General features: G+C 42.0%; 1 protein-coding gene across 8 annotated transcripts in view; it reads right to left on the reverse strand.

The window, feature by feature from the left end:
- The window catches only part of MET (MET proto-oncogene, receptor tyrosine kinase), a 165,983-nt gene that overhangs the window by 52,763 nt on the left and 92,346 nt on the right, over positions 1 to 20,874 (reverse strand). For all 8 annotated transcript variants that reach the window (XM_050936038.1, XM_050936039.1, XM_050936043.1 and 5 more), the window contains 3 exons: positions 18,440 to 18,631; positions 2,836 to 2,970; positions 1,118 to 1,291 (listed from right to left, as the gene is read on the reverse strand). In XM_050936038.1, coding sequence (XP_050791995.1) covers positions 1,118 to 1,291; positions 2,836 to 2,970; positions 18,440 to 18,631 — 501 coding nt within the window. The remainder of the gene's footprint in view (positions 1 to 1,117; positions 1,292 to 2,835; positions 2,971 to 18,439; positions 18,632 to 20,874) is intronic.

Consider the following 20,874-nt stretch of genomic DNA (forward strand, 5'->3'; position numbering starts at 1 on the left):
AGATGTTCCCTTTCTTTCTCATCAGTGCCACAAACCGAAAAGCAGCAGTGGTGGTAGCAGGGGCGGCTCTAGGGATTTTGCCACCCCAAGCATGGCAGGCAGGCTGCCTCCAGCGGTTTGCCTGCAGGAGGTCCACTGAAACTGTGGGACCAGCGGACCCTCCGCAGGCAAGCCGCAGGAGGCAGCCTGCCTGCCACCCTCGCGGCACTGGCAGAGTGCCCCCCATGGCTTGCCACCTCAAGCACGCGCTTGGCATGCTGGGGCCTGGAGCCGCCTCTGGGTGGTGAGAGGGAAGAAGAGAGAGAGCCATCCATCAAAATGTGATATGGGATGGGGAACTCCTCCACATCATCTCCAGCAGCTGTGAGCAGGAAGCGTCTTCCTACTCATTCTCCCTATGAGGAAGGCTTTGTGAGCTGACTTGCCCTCCTTCTCTCCACCAGTTGAAGAGAATTTCCTTTTTTAAAATTACAAACAGATCAGTTGAAACCCTGTCCCAGTTCCACATTTGAGACAGTAAACGGTAGTTATTGAAGACCAAGGCTTCTTCCACAGATCCCCAGCAGAGGGCAGAGAAACAAATCCAGAACAGGAGAGCTGTGAAGCACAGAATGTGGGGAATTTACTTACATGAGGTCAGCAGCCAGTTAAGGGTAATTAGGCTGAGGGGAAGGTAAAGACAGTGGAAACTTTATTTATCATAATTTTAAAAAGAGAAAAAAAAGTATATTAAAAATGTATCTACTTGGTTGTAGTCCACGTATAATTTGCGTTCATACACTGTAAGCTCTTTGGGGCAGGGCCATGCCTTCCTATATTTATACAGATCCTAATGTGAATACATCACCAATCCTGATATGGTTGGAATGCAGCATAAAGAGGAATAAACAACACAAATTCTCTTCAACACACTGCTCTGTGACTCCTGGTCTTGAAAAGCTCTGAGATTTTGTAGGGGGAAAAGGCCGCTTGCCCTTTTCACTGCATAGGCTGGCTAGCTGCAAAGCTAGCATCTGCAGACTTCCATGGTTCAGAAGGCTCAAGAAGCCTCAGGTACATTCTGTTGGACAGGTATGCTTGAAATACATGTGCAGTCCTACCTCTGAGATAAATTTACCTCATAAACTCTTGGCAAACATGTCTCCTGGGTCCACATCCTTTTAACACACTCCCAGGACCTCACACACCGATCACTACACCAGCCACACTGCATGAAAGGAGGTGCTGAAAGACACTGACTGCAGGACTTGAAGTGATCACAGCCTGGTCCATTCAAGGGAATCTTGGTTACCTATTGATAAGAGAATTACACACAGATCTTTACATAAATATCTTAACTAGCAAGGAGAACTCCTTATTTCAGGGGTTGGAAAACTCTGGCTCCCGGCCCATCAGGGTAAGCCGCTGGCAGGTCAGAATGTTTTGTCTACCTGAAGCGTCTGCAGGCATAGAGCCCCTCAGCTCCCTGTGGCCGCGGTTTGCCATTCCCAGCCAATGGGGCTTCCCGTGGCTCCCATTGGCTGGGAATGGCGAACTGCAGCCACAGGGAGCTGAGGGGCTCCATGCCTGCAGACACTCCAGGTAAACAAAACGACAATGTATTAGATAGTCAATTCAATGATTCCATAGAGCTTACAATCATCAAATTTTGGTGTAGACCCCTGCTCTTTGATGCATCACCTTTTTACCAAAACTATTTGGCTTACGAATGAGTATTTACAGTAATTTAATTGGCACATTCCTAAGTTCACTCTTAAACTCTAAAGCCATACTGATAATATCGATGTCACAACAAACAGCTGTTGCTTACAAAGAGGGGTTACCGTCTTGTGATTAGAACTTGGACAGAGTATCAGGAGAACACCTGGTTTCGTCTCCCAGCTCTGCATTAACTCACTTGAAAAATCAGCCAGTGTAAATCAGTTTACTCATTTGTAAAATGAACATAATACCTACTTCACAGGTATGCTGTGAAGCTTATTTGTTATCTGTAATCCATGTTAAGAGCTTTAGAGCAAAGATGCTCTGCAAGTGGTTTTCATTTTATGACTTTCATTAATATACAGTTACTTCACCATATTTCCATGCCACATTTAAGCCTATTTTGATCATACTTTGTTTGAAGGTTACATTTATATCTACCATAATTCTTAAAGGATTAGTAAACGATTAATAGATATTTCAAGAAATGGTTAATCAATTCTTATAGATTGTTAGAGAATTCAACAGGTCAAGAGGTTGCCTATAACCATGGCTTATAATCATCTATAACATTTTCTGCTGATGTGATTTCAATCATTTATAACAAGATGTACTCAGGCCTGTAACATACTTATATCATCTATTAATCAACCATTCATTAACCTTTGACAAGCTATTGCTCAATATAATCTTAATATGAATAGTGACTCTGCTTTTAAACACCCACAACCCCCTCATTTAAATAGTGTTATAATGTTACAATACCAATCTACAAAGACCAGGAAATTCTAAACACTATTCTTTACTCAAGCCATTGTGTATTTTTCTTCACAAGAGCTTGAATTCAGGACAGGGTGTCAGCCTTAAATTTGCATTTCCTGGCTTTTTGTCGGTTTCTATCACAATTCTCACATTATTTGCACATTTCTCAATGTTAATTTACTTGTTGGTTAAATAGAAAAAAAAAAAGCTTTTGAGGAAACAAACAACATACCCAAGAGACTAGAAAGGATGCAAAGGTTGCATGTTATGAGAACTCAAAATACTGTACTGACTAACCACTCTTATGTAAAGCTGATACTATGAATGTAGGTTTACATAATACAAAGCGTGATTAGATTATGAACCACTCACCTTCATTCCGGTGACAACTAGAGTATAGCCATCTGCTACTAATGAATGGTCAATAATAACTTGTGGGGAGACTGGGTGGGAGTCCAGGGGAAAATTCACATGTGGTAGAGTAGCTTCTGAACGGGAAATCACGATCTAAAAAAGAAAAACTCTCAAAATCAATAAATAGGCTGCATGTTATTTGTGTGCATATTGAACAGTGATCCCACATTCCCACTATTTTCTCTGTCTGATGGTTAGTACTAACCAGTGCTGTTGCACTAATCCCCTTGAAATATATTATGAAGCAATAAAGGCACTCTTTATAATGGGGGCTGGGCAAACTTTCTGGCCCGAGGGCCACATCTGGGTATGGAGATTGTATGGCTGGCCATGAATGCTCATGACATTGTGGGTTGGGGTGCAGGGGGGGACGAGGGCTCTGGCTGGAGGTGTGGGCTCTGGGGTGGGGCTGGAGATGAGGGGTTGGGGGTGCAGGAGGGTGCTCCGGGCTGGGACTGAGGGGTTTGGAGCGTGGGAGGGGGATCAAGGCTGGGGCAGGGGCATGGGAGGGGTTGGGGTTCAGGCTCTGGGGGACACTTACCTGAAGCAGCTCCTAGAAGCAGCAGCATGTCCCCCCTCTGGCTCCTACATGGAACTGTGGCCAGGCCGCTCTGTGTGCTGCCCCATCTGCAGGTGCCACCCCTGCAGCTCCCATTGGCTGTGGTTTCCGACCAATGGGAGTTGCAAGGGTGGCACTTGTAGTGGGAGCAGCTTGTGGAGTCCCCTGGCTGCCCCTATGCATAGGAGCCGGAGGGGGGAGATGCCGCTACTTCTGGGAGCCATGTGTAGCGGGGCTAGTCCCTGATCCAGCTCCCCAGTGGGAGCTCAAGGGATGGATTAAAACGTCTGGAGGGCCACTCTCTCAACACTTCAAAAGTTATTTTTCCTCCCTTGGTATTCTGCTATTATTTGATTTATCTCATTAGACTGACCTCACACTTGGTAAAGCAACCCACATCCTTTCATGTATTTATACCTGCTCCTGTATTTTTCACTTCATGCATCCAGTGAAGTGGGTTCCAGCTCACGAAAGCTTATGTCCAAATAAATTTGTTAGTCTCTAAGATGCCACAAGGACTCCTCGTTTTTAGTTCAGTGAGACTCTATTTGCATGATAAGCAGTAAAAGAATTGCTAAAGTGTAAAAAAGGTATCTGTTAGAGGTAGGTAAGATCCTCCCAGGATAGGGCTACAAGTGTGTTTGAGGTTAGAACCTCATGTTCATATGTCACTGCTATCCATTCTGGATCTGGTGACAGGCTTCTGCAGTGCAGGTTTATCTCTGCTGTTTGGGTGCATGCAGTTTACTCTGAGTAGAACCACAGGGGATTTCAACAGGTGTTAGGTACCTAGGTGATTTTGAAAATCCCACTAGATGCCTAGCTCCACATTTAGGTGCCTAAATACCTTTGACAATCCAGGTCTATGGTTCTGATCCTGTTAAAACATAGGCACATGCTTAACTTTACTACCATGAGTAGCCCCACTGATTTCAGTCACCATGTCCAAGAGCAAAAATGTGCAGGACTGGGCCCATAATTATATATGGTATGAGCTGGAAGGTGATACCATCATGCAACAAGGGCAGAGGCTCATTTAAACAAAGATTACAAGAGTACTTGTTTCCAAAAGTTACACCTCAGGTTATTTATTTATTTATTCGAGGAATTTAGAATATTAATATTTGATAAGAAAGTGAGACTCATTGGAATTCATTATTTAGAGCAGTCTGATAATCTTTAAAATACCTAATACACAAAATGTTTATTTTGTGACTATTAAAGTATTTCACCTGACTGGTAAGCCAATCCTAAAACAGCTAGGACAGGGTGGCCTGTGGCTCCAGAGCTACATGCGGCTCTTCAGAAGTTAATATGCGGCTCCTTGTATAGACACTGACTCCAGGGCTGGAGCTATAAGCGTCAACTTTCCAATGTGCTGGGGAGTGCCCACTGCTCAACCCCTGGCTCTGCCACAGGCCTTGCCCTCACTCCACTCCGTCCACCCACTCCCCTGAGCCTGCCATCCCCCAGAGCCAGCTGCACCCTACAAAACAACTGATTGGGAGGTGCGGGACGGGAGGGGAAGGTGCTTATGGCGGGGCTGATGGTGGGCGGGAGGCACTGGGAGCGGGGGAGCTGAGGGGGGCTGCCGACATATTACTGTGGCTCTCTGGCAATGTACATTGGCAAATTTTGGCTCCTTCTCAGGCTCAGGGTGGCCCCTGAGCTACGACATGGGTTTCGAGGACTGCCATTGTCTTTCAGCAAGATGGCCGCCTCCAGAACTAGCCATAGAAATGCCCACTTTGCTATAATTCAAAACTTCAATAAAATATGTTCCCAGTTAATTCATGATGATAAGTGTTTCACACTCTGCTGATGTTTAGACTCTTGGGCGGAAACAAATAATGGGAAGTTTTTCTTTAAGGTAAAACTATTTTTGTTAAAGAATTGCCATTCAGGTTTGATTCACAGCACAGAAAAATGCAGTTTTTAGAAATCAATAAGGTTTGATGGTTTTCTGCGACACAGAGCTATGATCTTTGGCACAATATATTAGGGGATGAGCTCTGTTTTTATATGCAGGACAGAGTGAAAAATGGAATGAACTGCAAAGCTGCATGGAAAAGCTTGATTAATGTTAGTATTATACGAGCAGAGGTAACATCACAGCTGCAAATACCTTTTCAGTTGATCATTAGCCATGTCTCCTCTCGAATACCCACTGCTATAAAATGCTAAGTATTCTTTTCTATCATTAATCCAGGCTTCTTCTTATTGCCAAACATTCTTTCTGATTGAGCAACAATGTTAACCCTTAAATACTTCTGGGTTTTGGCCAAAGATCAATATAAGAAATGGTATTATTATTACTGTAATTAAATATCTGTATTGCGATAGCACTGAGGAGTCTTAGTCATGGACCAGGATCTGTTTGTGCTAGCTACGCACTGTACCAACACAGAACAAAAAGACAGTTCCTGCCTCAAGGGCTTACAATCTCCGGTTATGTCTACACTTCGTGCTGCAGGTGTAACTTCCAGTTTGTGGAGACATACCCGTGATAGTTCTGACTGAGATAGCATGCTAAAATTAGAGTGTAGCTGAAGCAGTGCGAGCAGTGGGAGGGGCTAGCTGCTCCCATTATGATCCTGTTTGAGATGCTAGGTATGTACTTGGGTGGATAACCCCTCCTGCCACTTGCACTGCCATGAATGCACTTCTATTTTTAGCATGCTAACTCAATCAGAGATAGTGCAGGTATGTGTCCTGGAGCTGGAAATTATACCCCAGCTCAAAAAGTAGACATATCCTAAGTAAATAATACCCTATTTCTATGGTTCTAGAGAATGTTTGGTACTTAAAACACTGAATGATCTATTATTCACCACAGATAAAATTCACATCAGTTGCTCAAAGCCTGAGTAAAATGGTTTTCTAACTTGGTGACGTGATCTGAGATTGGAGGAATAGAAATACGACACCCCCCCCAATCTTGGGACTATGGTGTGAAATACCCATGCAACTGATCTATAGCCAACATTATGACTATGTCTATACTACAGAACTGATGTTGGCATAGCTATGTCACCACTGCCTCCAGTGTAAACACAGTATACACAGGAGTTTTTCTGCAGGTCCAGGAACATTAGCTACTTCAATGACATTAGCTACATCAACAGAAGCACTCTTCCATTGGCATAGCTGCATCTATACTGGGAGTTTTGTTGGCACAGCTGTGTCAGTCGTGTTTTTCCACACTCCTCACCAATGTAGCGTAGACCAAACCTGTAACTAAGGAACTGTAGAGGTAGCCAAGAGATGCAAAATACATAAATAAATAAAAAATTGGGGCCAACATATCTGTGTAGTTTGTGATCTTACTGGCCAAGTCCATAGAATCAAAGAAATGTACGTCTGAAAAGGACCTCAAGAGGTCATCTAGTCGAGCTCCCTGTGCTAAGGCAGGACCAAATAAACCTTGACCATCCAGGACAGGCAGGTGTTTATGCAACCTGATCTTAAAAACCTCCAGAAATGTGGATTCCACAATTTCCCTTGGAAGCCTATTCCAAAGCTTAAAAACCTTTATAGTTAGAAAGTATTTCCTAATATCTAACCTAAATCCTCCTTGCTGCAGATTAAGCCCATTACTCTTTGTCCTACCTTCAGTGGACAAAGAGAACAGATCATTGTCCTCTTTATAACACCCCTTAACATATCTGAAGACTGTTATAAGGTCCCCCATCATTCTTGTTTTCTCAAGACTAAACATGTCCAGGTTTTTTTTTGTTAAATCTTTCCTCATAGGTGAGGTTTTCTAAAACTTTTATAATCTGTGTTGTTCTCCTTTGGACTCTCTCCACTTTGTCCACGTTTCCTAAAGTGTGGCACCAGAATTGGATGCAGTACTCCATCTGAGGCCTTATCAGGGCCAAGTAGAGAGGGATAATTATCTCCCATGTCTTACATGCAACATTCGTGTTAATATACCCCAGAATGACATTAGCCTTTTTGCAACTGCAACCATTGTTGACTCATATTTAGTTGTGATCCACTTTAAGTCCCAGATCTTTTTCAGCAGTATTACCACCTAGCCAGTTATTCCCAATTTTGTAGTTGAGGATTTGATTTTTCCGTCTTAAGTGAAGCACTTTGCACTTTATTGAATTTCATCTTGTTGAGTTCAGATCAAGTCTTTAACTTGTCAAGGGTGTTTTGAATTCTAATTCTGTCCTCCAAAGTTCTTGCAAATCCTCCCAGCTTGGAGTTATCCGCAAATTTTATAAGCATACTCTCCACTCCATTATCCAAGTCATTAATGAAGATATTTAATAGCACTGGACTGAGGACTGACCTGTTGGAGACAGCACTAGATACACCCTCCCAGTTTGACTGTAAATAATTGATAAGTACTCTGAGTACTTTCTTTCACCCAGCTGTGCACCCACTTGATAGCAACTCCTAGGCCTGCCTTAACCTTGTCTTACATAATCCTACAGAGAGACAGCAAGAGAGACAGACTCTTAAGGTATGCTCTGCATCATGCAGCTGGGTTGCATGGTATTCCTGTGCAGTTACTCAGCACCTCTCTTCCCTATGCAGTGAGACGGGGAGGTGCGGCTGTGGTATGACCCTGGGAAGCGGGGTAGTGGAAGAGTAGGATTACTCCCTAAAAATAACAAATCTGATTGTCTATCTCCTGGGACACATATACCATTTTCATAAGAAATCAAACGTTTCCCCAGAGTACACAAAGAGCAGGAGAACACGTGTGCCAGCTGCCTTCCAGAAAAGCACGTTCATAGACAATAAGCAGTGCAATTCTTGGCATGCCTCTCAAGACAAATACAAATATATAACATTTTATCCCCTCCATCCTTGAAGCATATGGATAATTCACCAGTACATTGACTGAACTATAGACTTCAATTTACGCTGCTAGCTTTGAAGGTGGTTATGTTTTACTTCCAACATTCAAAAAGACACAAACAAAAGGAACCATAGGCACTGAAAATATATGTAGTAGCCTTCCAGTACAGCCCAGTGTATTTCAGTGATGCTGGCTTTAAAGATGATAGGCTTTGAAGACAGGAAGTCAATAGATTAATTAGTATCTCCTTTATACTGGAAATGAATCATCATTTTTATGTCCATGGATATCAGGTGCATTCTTTTAAACTCTATTTTATTATCACAAACCAATCAATGTTCAGTCAGAAGCCTTGACGTTTGGTTAATTTATACACAGCTTTGCATATTAAGACCATAATAACTTCAGCACAAAAGCATGCATGTAATATATATTCTACTCATTCTGATGATCAGTCCTGCTAGTCAGTAGGATTGAGTTACAAATGTTACTGTATGCATGTCAGAATATCTTCTGCAAAAATCAGAGGCTACTTAAAACAAGCCAGTCTCAGTATCATATTGTTAGTTTTCCCTAGATGTCTGGCAGGTGTAGGCCATTATCCAGCAGAGATAGGTTCAGGGTTAATGTTATTATGTAACCCCCAAGCGCCCCAGGATATGCAGCATAGCCTTGTAAAGGGCACACATGTAGCTCTCTGGATGCTGTATATATATCATTGTAATCCATTGAGTATAATGGATCCACTTTGAAGGGCATAAGCTTTTCTACTGGAACTGAACAGTAAAACATGTGTTCTCTCAAAACAGTAACTTGGTTCCAGGTGTTAATTTTAAACTTCACTATAAAGATTTCCTCTCTTTTCTCTTACTATTTAGTTTACTTTGGGATTAGCTAGGCATGCTCTCTACCAGAGAAACAAGAACTACTATTCAAAACCACATTAAATATTAAGAAGTAAGTTTCAAATATTAATAACTCTTTACTAGTATAGATTATGACATTTAATTTCATTGGTTTAAAAACAGAAAGAAGCACTGTGATTGATTACACATTCACATAAATGCATATATTTATGTTTTTATATTTATTTTTTAATGTGCCAGATTGCCAACTCTGGAAAGTTAAGTCCTCTAGCCACAAAACATGGTATAACAAACAGGTGTAATATAGGAAGCTCGCTTTGAGCAGGGGGGAGGTTTTTCCATGGCTCCACCAAACTGCCTTAACCCCTTTCTGGAGGGACCACTTCTAGGGATGCCGGCATTGTTACACTCTGTGTTCATTCACTCCTTGGTCTCTTTGCCAATGCTACCAACAGAGGTTACCATTCATACTGGTGGATTTTGTTATATGTACACCTGACCAGTAGAAAAAGAATGGAGACCACTAACTCAAAAGCCACTGATCACCCAAAAGATGGTAATGATTTCCTGTTACTTTATATATGCATTGGATTTGAATGACTGACCAACAGATGAAAGGCTTTGTACATCATTACTCTGAACCATTGCCTTTTACGAATATATACCATGGGCCTGCCTTCATCATTGAAGTAATGGCAGTTCTGCCACTGACTTACTTCAATGTAAGCAGATCACAGCTTGTGAGATGCTAAGTGTTGAAGGCCCAATTTTGCTCCCACTGAATTCTGTGGTAATTCTCGACTTCAGTGGATACATGGCCAGGCCTCAAGTGTAATCACTGAGTTAAACACAGTTGTGATTATTTCTGTCTGGCTTTCTTCCGGAAGTATCTCTCATGCATGTAAGTATCTAAGCACTGAAAACAAGCACTCAGTGTCCATAGCAGTTCTCTGCTCCTCAGGTACGGAGAGCAAGACCTGCATGTGCTAAGGGTTTTCATTTGTTGGTTAGTTTTTAACCTGGGGTGGTGTCCTCGGAAAAGGGTTTTGTCAAACACGAGTGCCACACACTTTGAACTGAAAACGAACAGGTTTGGGATCAGCATGTGGAAACTCCACCTCTTGATTGGATATCAAATATATGGGAGAAAATGTATATCAAAAAAGATTCTCCCTTACCCAGGGCCTACTATTAACTATTTGTATTAAAGTAGCGCAGAGAGGCCCTAATGAGGGTAAAGGCACCAGTATGTTTCGTGTGGCATAAACCTATCAGAAGGTATGTTCCAGGCCCCAGGGAGCTTACTGTGCAGCCGCACTGCTGCTGTTCTTCTGCAGGAAGCAGGCAGAATGCAGACAGTCTGCAGTCGGGATCTCTCCGTTCCATGAGCACCAGAGGGCAGGGTTCTGCCGTGGTTCTCCTCAGCTATGGAGTGGGGTTTGTCAGCAGACCAAGGGTCAGTAGATCCATGAATGATATGGCTGCTCTGCCAAAGCCCCATATAGAGGGAAGATAGGGAACTGCAGCTGTTCCTACTGCCCTGAGAGGTTGTATGAATTGTAAGAGAGGTTTCCCATCCTGTGCTTCCACATGTAGGGCACCTACGCGAAGCCCATTTTCCTGGGTTTCACATAGGTGAGGTCAATTTCACTCATAGTGAGCATGCTAGGTGTGCAATTTCCATACACTGGGAACCTCACTGTTTCCAAAACAGATTTCATCAGGCACATCAAAGACATATTCCTGTCACTGACAATTAAGTCTATTGCAAATCTGAATATCATAGAGTGGCTGGCCCTCTACATGAAGATGGGTCCTTCCCTTGTGATGGATGAGCTACCGCTCAGCTGAGTCTGATCAGCTAGGGACCAGGTGGTTTAAAAGATAGGAAGCACCACAGTTGCAGTAGAGATCTGCAAGGACCAGGAAACTCCTGCAGAAGACCCTGGAGCATGGGAGATAGGATGGGGAGGTGAGGTGCGGTGGAGAGAGGAGAAGGGGAAAGCACTACAGGAAGTAGAGTGGCTCAGTGGCAGTGTGACTCTCAGGCAAGTGGCTGGTAGAGAGACAATCTGTGGGGAACAGACTGATCCCTGCAGCAGATCCTCCAGGGTTCCAAGGAAATTGATGATTATATGCTGAATTTGGCTTATTTGGAGGAAATAAAGCTAAGAGTCCGAACTAGACTCGTGACAGGATGTCACTCCTTCCTGGGCTGGGGAAACAGGCCAGCAGCCTACACTGAGCATTTAAAAATAAGTCATTTTTATGCCCTCCTCCAAGGCCCCAAAAATCAACAAAATCTCCCATCAGTGAAATAGACTGTTCGCACTGAGAGCTCAAAAATGGTCAAACAGAACATTATCATACTCAAGGGAAAAAAGTTTGTCTTTGGAGTCCAAAAATTTCAGCTCAATTTATTATGGTAACTTTTGTGACAAGCTCTAAATGCCTGAAAATAAAGGCTTATTATTAGACTTGGGAAGATTAGATTTTTTTTTTTGGTAAATGTTGGTAAACCTCACCGCACAAACACAAACTACTCAGAATTTACCAATAGGCAAAAGAAGAAAAATGCTGTTTGAGAACTTATTAGAGCTTGATTTAAGGGTATTTACACTGTATATTTTGACGTGATATTGATGTGTTTTAATGGTTATAAAGCTTTAATTTTTTGAATCTCAATATCCAAAGACAGTAAATTATTCTCTGAGGCCCCTCTCCCTATAATGTCCAACAATTGAAAATTGAAATACCGGTACATAAAAATAGGAAAAAAGACTAAAAATAAACACTGATATTATCCATAGAAATTATAAAAAGAAAATCAAATTATTTATAATGAAAGAGTCTTTTCAGTAATGAGCCAGATCTACAGGTGGCGAAAGATGGCGTAGCTCTTTTGACATCAGTGGAGCTATACTGATTTACACTAGCTAAGAATCTGGCTCCATAACTATAGCATCTCCAATGTGACTTTATAATCAAATAACCACTGTGAAATACCTGATTCACTTTGCACCCAACAGCTGTACTTATGGCTTGTGTTCCCAGCCACACACTCAAAATAAGGACAATAGGAAAGGCAAAAACAGCTGCAACCACTCAGAAGGAAAAAAAACTGTTAAATAAAGCTTGTTGTCAGACTCCAGCTTAGGAAGGAAGTCAAACCATTTTTCTTTTCCTTCTCATGCGTGTCAGCTGTCTTAGAAAAATTATTACTGTTCCGTTTTGTAACAGAAAGTCCATAGTATTTAGTAAACTATGAACTCCAAACTACTCATGGCCCAACACAGGTTTAACACTTTTGATCAAAACATTATCAGTGCATCAATGGGCTGTGACTTCTCTGCTTGAGAACATGGAATTCCCATCCCCCCCAATTACTTGCGTTCAAAGAACTCGTGAGTTTTCTGTATCTAGACCATACAGATCAATTTAATGAATCTTAGCTGGCTGAGTAAAAATGCACAACTTTCTACATTTAGTGCAGGAGAATGTGTCTCCTTTTCAACCAGTTAATCCTCAAATAAAATCATGGAAGGTAAAGAATGGGATATCTTTTACTGACTCAATCAAATATATAAGCTTTTGGGCCACATGCAGATGCATTTTTTAAACAAACAAAATACGACTACATTCTGATACTCTTTCTCTAGTTTAGTAGCACTTTACTCCATGAGTAATCCCATTGACTTCAATGGAACCACTCAGGAAGTACAGTTAACTCCTCACTTAACGTTGTAGTTATGTTCCTGAAAAATGCAACTTTAAGTGAAACAGTGTTAAACAAACCCAATTTTCCCCACAAGATTTAATGTAAATGGGGAACGGGGGGTAGGTTCCAAGGAATTTTTTGGGGGAAGACAAAAGGCATTATATACTGTACTGTACTGTGGTTGGGAAGTGCCCCTGGCTTACCCCACACAGGCACAGACCGCTGCAGGTAAGGACACTAGGTAAGGAAGCGGCAGCTTCCCCAGAGAAGACCAGGAGCCGACTTTGCCGGGAATATTCCAGGCCCGCCTCTTCCCATCCCCACTCTACTCCAGGCCCACCTCTTCCCACCCCCACTCCACCTCCTCTCCAGAGCATGCTGCATCCCCGTTCCTTCCCCCCTGAAAGTCAAACAGCTGTTTGGTGGTGCTTAGGACTTTCTGGGAGGGAGGGGGAGGAGTGTAGACACAGCGCTTCCCCGCTTCTCCCCCTCCCTCCCAGAAAGTCCTAAGCACCACCAAGAAGTTGTCTGGTGGTGGGGGAAGCACTGGGAGAGAGGGGGAGAAGGCGGAGAAGAGGAACTTGTGCAATGCTCCCTTGTAAAGTCACTGCTCTTTCACAGAATCTTACAAGCAATGGACAGAGTAGGCAGCCAAACGATGTTATAAGGGAGCACTGCACAACTTTAAATGAGCATGTTCCCGAATTGAGCAGCGATGTAACTTTGAAACAATGTTAAGCGGGAGGACGTTAAGTGAGGAGTTACTATAAGATACTGTACCTTGTGAGTAAAGGTATCAGATTCTATCCCTAAATAAATACATGCAGCAACCACCACCACTACTGTATAGTAATTTGGGCCACAAAATCAGTGTGTTAGAGATTACATTTGTTTTGTAGTAGTGTTCTACTACAATTGTATGGAGAGCAGAGGGAAGGTGGATGGAGACAGAAATGAAGAATCAGAGAGAAGAGAGGTCGAGACACAGGATACATATGAAAGTGGGAGGGAGCAAGCAGAGGAAATAGTGAAGGGTTGAGAGAGAGGAAGGGAAAGAAAAAAAGAGAATAAGAATAACATGGCTGGTTACCAAGAGACTGATGGAAATGGTTTCAAATGCAGGTATCTAAAGTTAAGCCCCTCGGGGCTTGATCCAACTCCTATTGACTTCTATGGTGCAGGATCAGAGCCTCCATCCTTGTTAGTGCTGGCCAACATTTCTCAAATTTTGACAAAAATTTTCATTGAAATTTCAAAAAGAAATAAAAACTGAAAAAAAGTTGACAAAAATGTTCACTAATATTTCCCCTGGTTTTTGACCAGCTGTAATATTTAGGCACTCAAATAAACTGGTCCTGATTTTCTGAGATGCTATGTAGCCACAATTCTTATTGATGTCACTGAGAACTATGGGTGCTGAGCAGGTCTGAAAGTTAGGCCACCTATTTAGGTACCTCAATATGAATTTAAGGCCTGGATTCACAAAGAGGCTCTGGCATTGAAACACCCAACTTTTAGGCATGTAGAAAATTACAAGGAAAAACAATGGGAACCACCAAAGCCTGAGTTAGGAGCCTTTATACGATGAATGGGGAGAGACAGGCACCTAAGAATGGGATGCATAAAAACCACCACAGTAGGCAGGGCATCATCTCAGTGAGCCAGTGGGAGATGCCAATGAGAGGAGTATGTCTTAAACCCAACCTCTTTCAAGAAATTAGGCATCTCAATCCATGCTGCAGAGAGGCACTTTTCTCTACTTGTGATCCACAGTCAGAAACTCCTCTCTTGGAGTCGGGCTGCCTAGGCACCTAAGCTGTTTCTTGTAAGAAACACTGAAGAAGGAGGTATTGGTGCTGCCTCTCTTATTACCTTTTAGCTAGCACACTCACCCAGGATCTGGTAGATCCAGGTTCAGTTTCTCCCCTACTACTAGGGAGAAGGGAGACCTCTGTTCAAATCCTACCTCCCAGGAAAGTGCTCTGATCAATGGGCTATTGGGTTTTCTGACACAGTGTGGAGTGCTTCCTCAATCTCTCTTGTTAAAGCTGTTCTGCTTGGGATAAATAATTAAATAGTCATTGGAACAACAGGATTGGACCCTGTGTCTCCCATGTGAGTGCTCTACCGCTGGACTGTAGAACATTCTCACTCTCTCCCCAAAACAACAACCCTTTAATATTTATGCAAAGTAGAACAGTTTCTACGGGACTCAGGAGAGACTGAGAAAGACCACTCTCCCCACACATCAGAATACCCTACTCACCTGGGAGATCCCTGTTCAGATCCTTTCTCCCCAACATACAGAGGAGGGAATTGAACCTGGGATCACCCACATCCCAGGTGAGTGCTTTAACCACTGGACTAAAAGTTATAAGATAGGCACCTCCTCCTTCGTGGTTTTGAATGGGACTCCATGCAGGCTGACTAGATAGGGCCCTGCAGGCAAGATAAGCAGGTGAATGCCTAGCTCCTCAGGCTTTGTAGATTGCACTGTGTTTTATGAAGGAGATTGGTGTTGGAACATCTAGTGTGAGGCAGCAGTGCACATACCCAAAGGCAGAAACTTAGGCATCTAGGAAACTCTATAGTGACAATTTAGGCATGTGGTGAGTTTAAGCACCTACAGGATTAGGTAGCAGCCTAGTGGGGCTTAGATGCTTAAATCCCTTTATGGATTGGGGCCTAACATTAGGCATCTACATTTGAAATTTTTTGCTTTATGCCATTAATAGTTGTCTTGAAAATGTATTTGGTTGAAATAGCATATAGGGACATATTTTCAATGCCTCTCCTGTGTTTGTGTGCACTCAAAGGGTAGAAATTTTAGACCTTGATCCTGCAGCTGACTGCCCATTGAAGTTAAAGTGGCTCTGCATGATCACAGTCAATTTGGAGGATCAGGGTCCTAATATGCAAAATCCATTTGCTTGACAGAAAACACATTTTGTGCATATAAATTCAATCATTTACATACACAAATGCTACTGCACTAAATGAGTGCAAATGACTTGTGAGAGCAAATATGGATGTGTACAAAGACAGGGCAAGTTGAGGTCCATTGCAAATTTAGCCCATAAGGTAGGTATGGTAAATAAAATCACTATTATGAAATGTGGCTTTTCGCTATACAATTTGAATACAATATTTGGGAAGTTGAGTGGTACACTGAATTGTTGCATTGTGAGGTTATCCTGATTTTTAGCAATTATATCCCAGCAACACTAAAATAAGTGGCCCATACATTATGAATTTATTTCTATTCATTGCAGATACCAGACAGATTACTATAGAAATTCTATTGCAATTCTGCTTTAGTTGAAAATTTGCTAATGAACACGTTTGGAAGTAATACCCAGACAACTATAAGTAGAGTAAAAAAAGATTTAATTTGCGTGTATTACATTCTGGAAAATGCTGTAATTCCTGTATCCTGGAGACATGGTACCTTTTTTCAAGGCAAGAAATATTAAGTTTGGTTATACAGATGTGCTGTTACCAGTCATTAAAGGCTGTCTGAGTGTTCACTCTGCTGTTGGAGGTACTAGACCCTAAGGCTGTTCAGGATAAAGAAAGGTTTAGAGTGTTATTATAGTATGATCTTCATGATAACTTCCCCCTGTAACTCAAGCCAATCTAATTCAATGATGTGAATATTTCTGTTAATGGCAAATACGCAGCTCACACAATAGCCTTTCTTTACATCTATGCCTGGCCCTAGAATGGGAAATGTAGACTGGAACTATTTTAATTGTTATATTTTATTGTTCTGTGAGATGGACAAAATCCTGAATAAAAAGTCTGATTCAAGACATGAATGCATAATAAAAATAAAATAAATAAAAGTACTGCTTTGTAGTTTCCTCCAGAGATCACCAAGAGCTTTATCCAAAGCCCATTGAAGTGCCACAGTGAACCTTACAAAGAGGGCAGTAAGCATTATTGTCCATGCTTATAGATGGGAAAGTGAGGCAGAGAGGTTAAGTTACTTGCTCAGGATTACACAGTGAGTCAGTGGTTACCTTCAGGAATAGAATTTGAGTCCCATGGCTTGCAGGACTCTGCTCTAACCATTAATCCCTGTATGAAAGCAATCTCCATCCTTAAGGCAGTGAGTTCATCATGGGGACTGCTAGTAATAATTACAGCGTAATCACTTCATATTTTACTAGTGTGACCAGATATCCTGATTTTATAGGGACAGGCCCGATTTTGGGGTCTTTTTCTTATATAGGCTCCTATTACCCCTCACCCCCATCCTGATTTTTCACACTTGCTGTCTGGTCATCTTATGCTAAATTCAGATGAGATTCATACTGATTTTTTGTACAGTGTCCCATGTGTCCTTTCCAGTAGGTTATTTCCTAGACCTCCCTTCCCATCCCCTCTTTAAAGGATGACCAGCAGGACCAACTTCTCCTCTCTGCAGGGATATCAGGGTGTACCATCTATTCATTCCCCCATAGGGCAGAGAGGGTAAGCAGCAGCAGCATTCACCCCTGCAGGAGACCTTGGTAGGGTGGTGGGATTCCTTCAGCCCATGAGGGGGGCAGGACAGCAAATATGACACGTACATGAATGCCCTGTAACAATCTGTTGATAATGTATGTGGCCTGGCTCTGGCATGGTTTTTTTCTGAACAAATATCTTTGATTAAAATGCTTCCCAATAGGGGGACCATCTGGGATGGGTCAGATGGGAAGGAGAAAGTGGCTCAAGATCCATTTCCACTTCCTCTGGTCAGCTTCCATTTAAGGATGGTAAAAAGAAAATGCCAGAACTATTAGCTCTGATGACTCAGTAGAGTCCCCAGACAGTCTATGGAACTAATTTGACCAGGAGGGGCCAAAGTCCACCAACAATTGATGAACCCTCCTGGAGAACAAAGAACACTGGCAGGGTTTAAAAGGAGATTTTCACTGTGTTTTAGGGGGCAGGGAACCTGAGACACAGGAATCTGCGGGGAGTGTCATTAAGCCTGGCCTAGGTTGCCATTATTGGTACAAGCTTTCTCTTCGTTTAACCTCCTTTTTCCTCTAATGCCTTCTTCTGACTGCTAAATAAGAATATTTTGTTTTAAGAAAGCTATCAGCGCTATAATACTGATCACAAGTCCCAGAAGGGAGGAAACTCATATGCCCAAAATCCAATCAGTCCTGCAGAGTGTTAAGTGATTAATAAAGGTGGAGCAGCCTGACCCTGGTCCCAGTCTAAGAGCAGGAGAATGGTGATATTTCACACAGAAAAAGGTAAGAGCAAGAGGCCTAAGATCCAAGGGGGTGCACTCAGTGAGACCCGAAAGGGGACAGACTAACCTTACTGCCATGGTTATAGGGCTAAAAATAAGAAAGTCATAAATCCCTCGAGTCTTGTGATGAACTCCTTCAGAGATGCTGTATCGGATATTCTGTCTTATGTTTCCTTACAGATGCTCCAATTTATTCAGCTCACCTGATTTTCCATTATTGCATTAATCTGTGGCTATATTGTCCCCACTCTTTCCCCAACCCCATTTATCTATAGTCAGCTTCTTATGGTTCTAATTTATCCTGCTTACTCTTTGCGCTCACGTTGAAATGTGCTAATGTCACAGTTATATTTACCTGCATGAAGCGGCCCTCAGATGTTCCCAGATTAGCAACAGTAAGATTCCCTTTGGTGAAGACGGTTATTGAAGTTAGCAGGACACTGTTGAATTGCCCCATAAACAAGTCAACCCGTTGCAAAGGAGTCGTAACCTCTAGACGATATTCATCATCTTGTGCTTCACAGTACGAGGCATTTCTTGAAAATGTCTGTCAAAAATAAAGTAGACGTGAATAGTGTCTCTTCAGCAGGGCACAGGCAGGAAAAGTTCTTTGTCAGAAAAAAGTCTTTTGGCAAGTGGACACAAATGTATTTGATCAGAACTCCTTAGAGGTTTCAAACTGTAATTGTTTCACCAGTTATCACGTTCCACAGGGAAGATAATGATTTCTTAACATTATGGGAATATTTCCCATTTATTTTAGTATATTTTGTCTGGATGCCCAGAAGATAATGATGGTTTTTCTATTGAATAAGTAGATATATGTAAGCATTTACATTAAGATATAGTATAGTACACGCAATATGTTTTACAGTGCTTTTCATCTGAAGGTCTCAAAAATGCTTTACACTTAGATCTGCCTCAAATATAGTATATTTTGCAAAAATATACAGGAAAAAACTGGGAAGGAGTGTTCACAACATTTTGAAATTTTCAACCCTTTCCCCCCCGATTTTTCCTTCTTTCCCTCCCCATTTTTATCCTTCCCCCTTTTTCAGTGACAAAAAGTAAAAAAGAAAAAAAAAAAGGGAGGGGAGAGGGCAAGAGAGGAAGTGAGGGAGATAGAACCTGTGTCCTGATTCAGATTAAAAATAAAACCAGGTCAATATAATTACTTAGGCTGAGATTATTTTGATCATCTACTGCTCATACATTATTCTTTTCAATTTCTTTTTATATTTATCATGAACATTATTAGAATAGATGCTGCATTTGCAGACTTTTAAAAAAATTATGTTCTGATTATTAATGGAGAATACATGGATTTTTCTTCCCATTGGAAACATTTATTGAACAATATATTTTAAGCTAATCTTTAGAAAAGATAACTACACTGTAGTGACAATTCAATAGTAATCTATTAACTGATAATTCCATTACTATTGATGTTTCATCTTCCATTTTGGTGAAATAATATAGATAATAAACAGGGATCCCTTAAAAGATCTATAACCACTTTAAAATTGGAAATAGTCTAGCTGGGTTTCTACTAGAACATGTTCTATGACTACACATACAAAGAAAGCAAAATATCACGGATATCTCTTTTGAAACCAGTGTTGAGCTTGTGCTTTTTTTCTTTCAATTTTTTTTTACTGATTTTTTTTAAAAAGCAATTTTTTGTGGGGGATATTAAAGTTTGATCCATCTATTTTGACTTCAATAGCAAGCCAGAATAAGCTTTTACTACAACATAGTTATTCTAATTCTCATGGTGCAGATGATTTATGTTATATTACTTATAAACAGAATATTATCAAAGAGAAGGCAACCAAATACGTAAATAAGCTAGTTCCTTGAGGCTTGTCAGTCAGTCAGTGCTGGATAAATGGTCAAAGGCATTTAAGGCCCTTTTCCAGCCTACTCAACATTTTATTCATTGTCGTGTTTATGAAGAGACCCCCAATGGTAGCACTAGAAAGTTAAGATTCTCTTGATCCTCGGAACAATTCCAGCACAAGTTGTAGCAGTGCCAGCTTCCCCCTGCTGCCCAATCAATGTGTTTCAACTGTGACCTGAAGAAACAACCACATATACGGGTGATGGAAGGTAGTTTAACCATGTAGAACTGTATGCATCTCTACAGCAATACTGCCAAGGAGGGGTTCTAAATTAGGCCTGGTCTAGGGAATGGGGCATGGGTGGTCATGCCTAATGGTTTGCATCAGCAGCCTGGAACTAGAGCTAGGGTCAGAGTCAGGCCCCAAGCCAAAGGTAAGAGCCAGAGTCAGGTTCCAAACTGAAGGTCAGAGCCAGAATCAAAGCCAGGCGCCAAGCCAGGGGCTGAAGCTGGAGTCATCATCAGGGGTAAGGAGCAGGGACCCGGAGTGAGGCAGGAAATCAAGAACTGGGAACAAATGGGGGTCTGGAATAAGGAGGAACCAAGAACAGACTGGGAGGCAGGGCTCAGGAATCAAGATGGCAGGCTCTATAGCAGCCATTAGCCAAGGACTCCTCTAGTTGCTCAGCCAACTTCTTGTGCCTCTTTCTGACCTAAGTAGAGCTTCCTAGCCAATGAATTGGGTTGGTCTCTCCCGCAGTCAGGAGCTTTGTGGGCAGGGCCGTTTGCAAGCTAGAGCTTTGCTGGCCCCTTTCTCCAGTCATTCAAGTGACCATGGTCTGAGCACTGCCTAGGGATATGTGGGCCTAGGTTCAAGGCTGTTGATTCCTCCCACCTTGTCCAGCACTGATTTCAGTGGGACTGTTTGTATGTTTGAAGTGCTTTGCTGG

This window comes from Gopherus flavomarginatus, chromosome 1, assembly GCF_025201925.1.
Source record: "Gopherus flavomarginatus isolate rGopFla2 chromosome 1, rGopFla2.mat.asm, whole genome shotgun sequence".
Taxonomy (NCBI): Eukaryota; Metazoa; Chordata; order Testudines; family Testudinidae; genus Gopherus; species Gopherus flavomarginatus.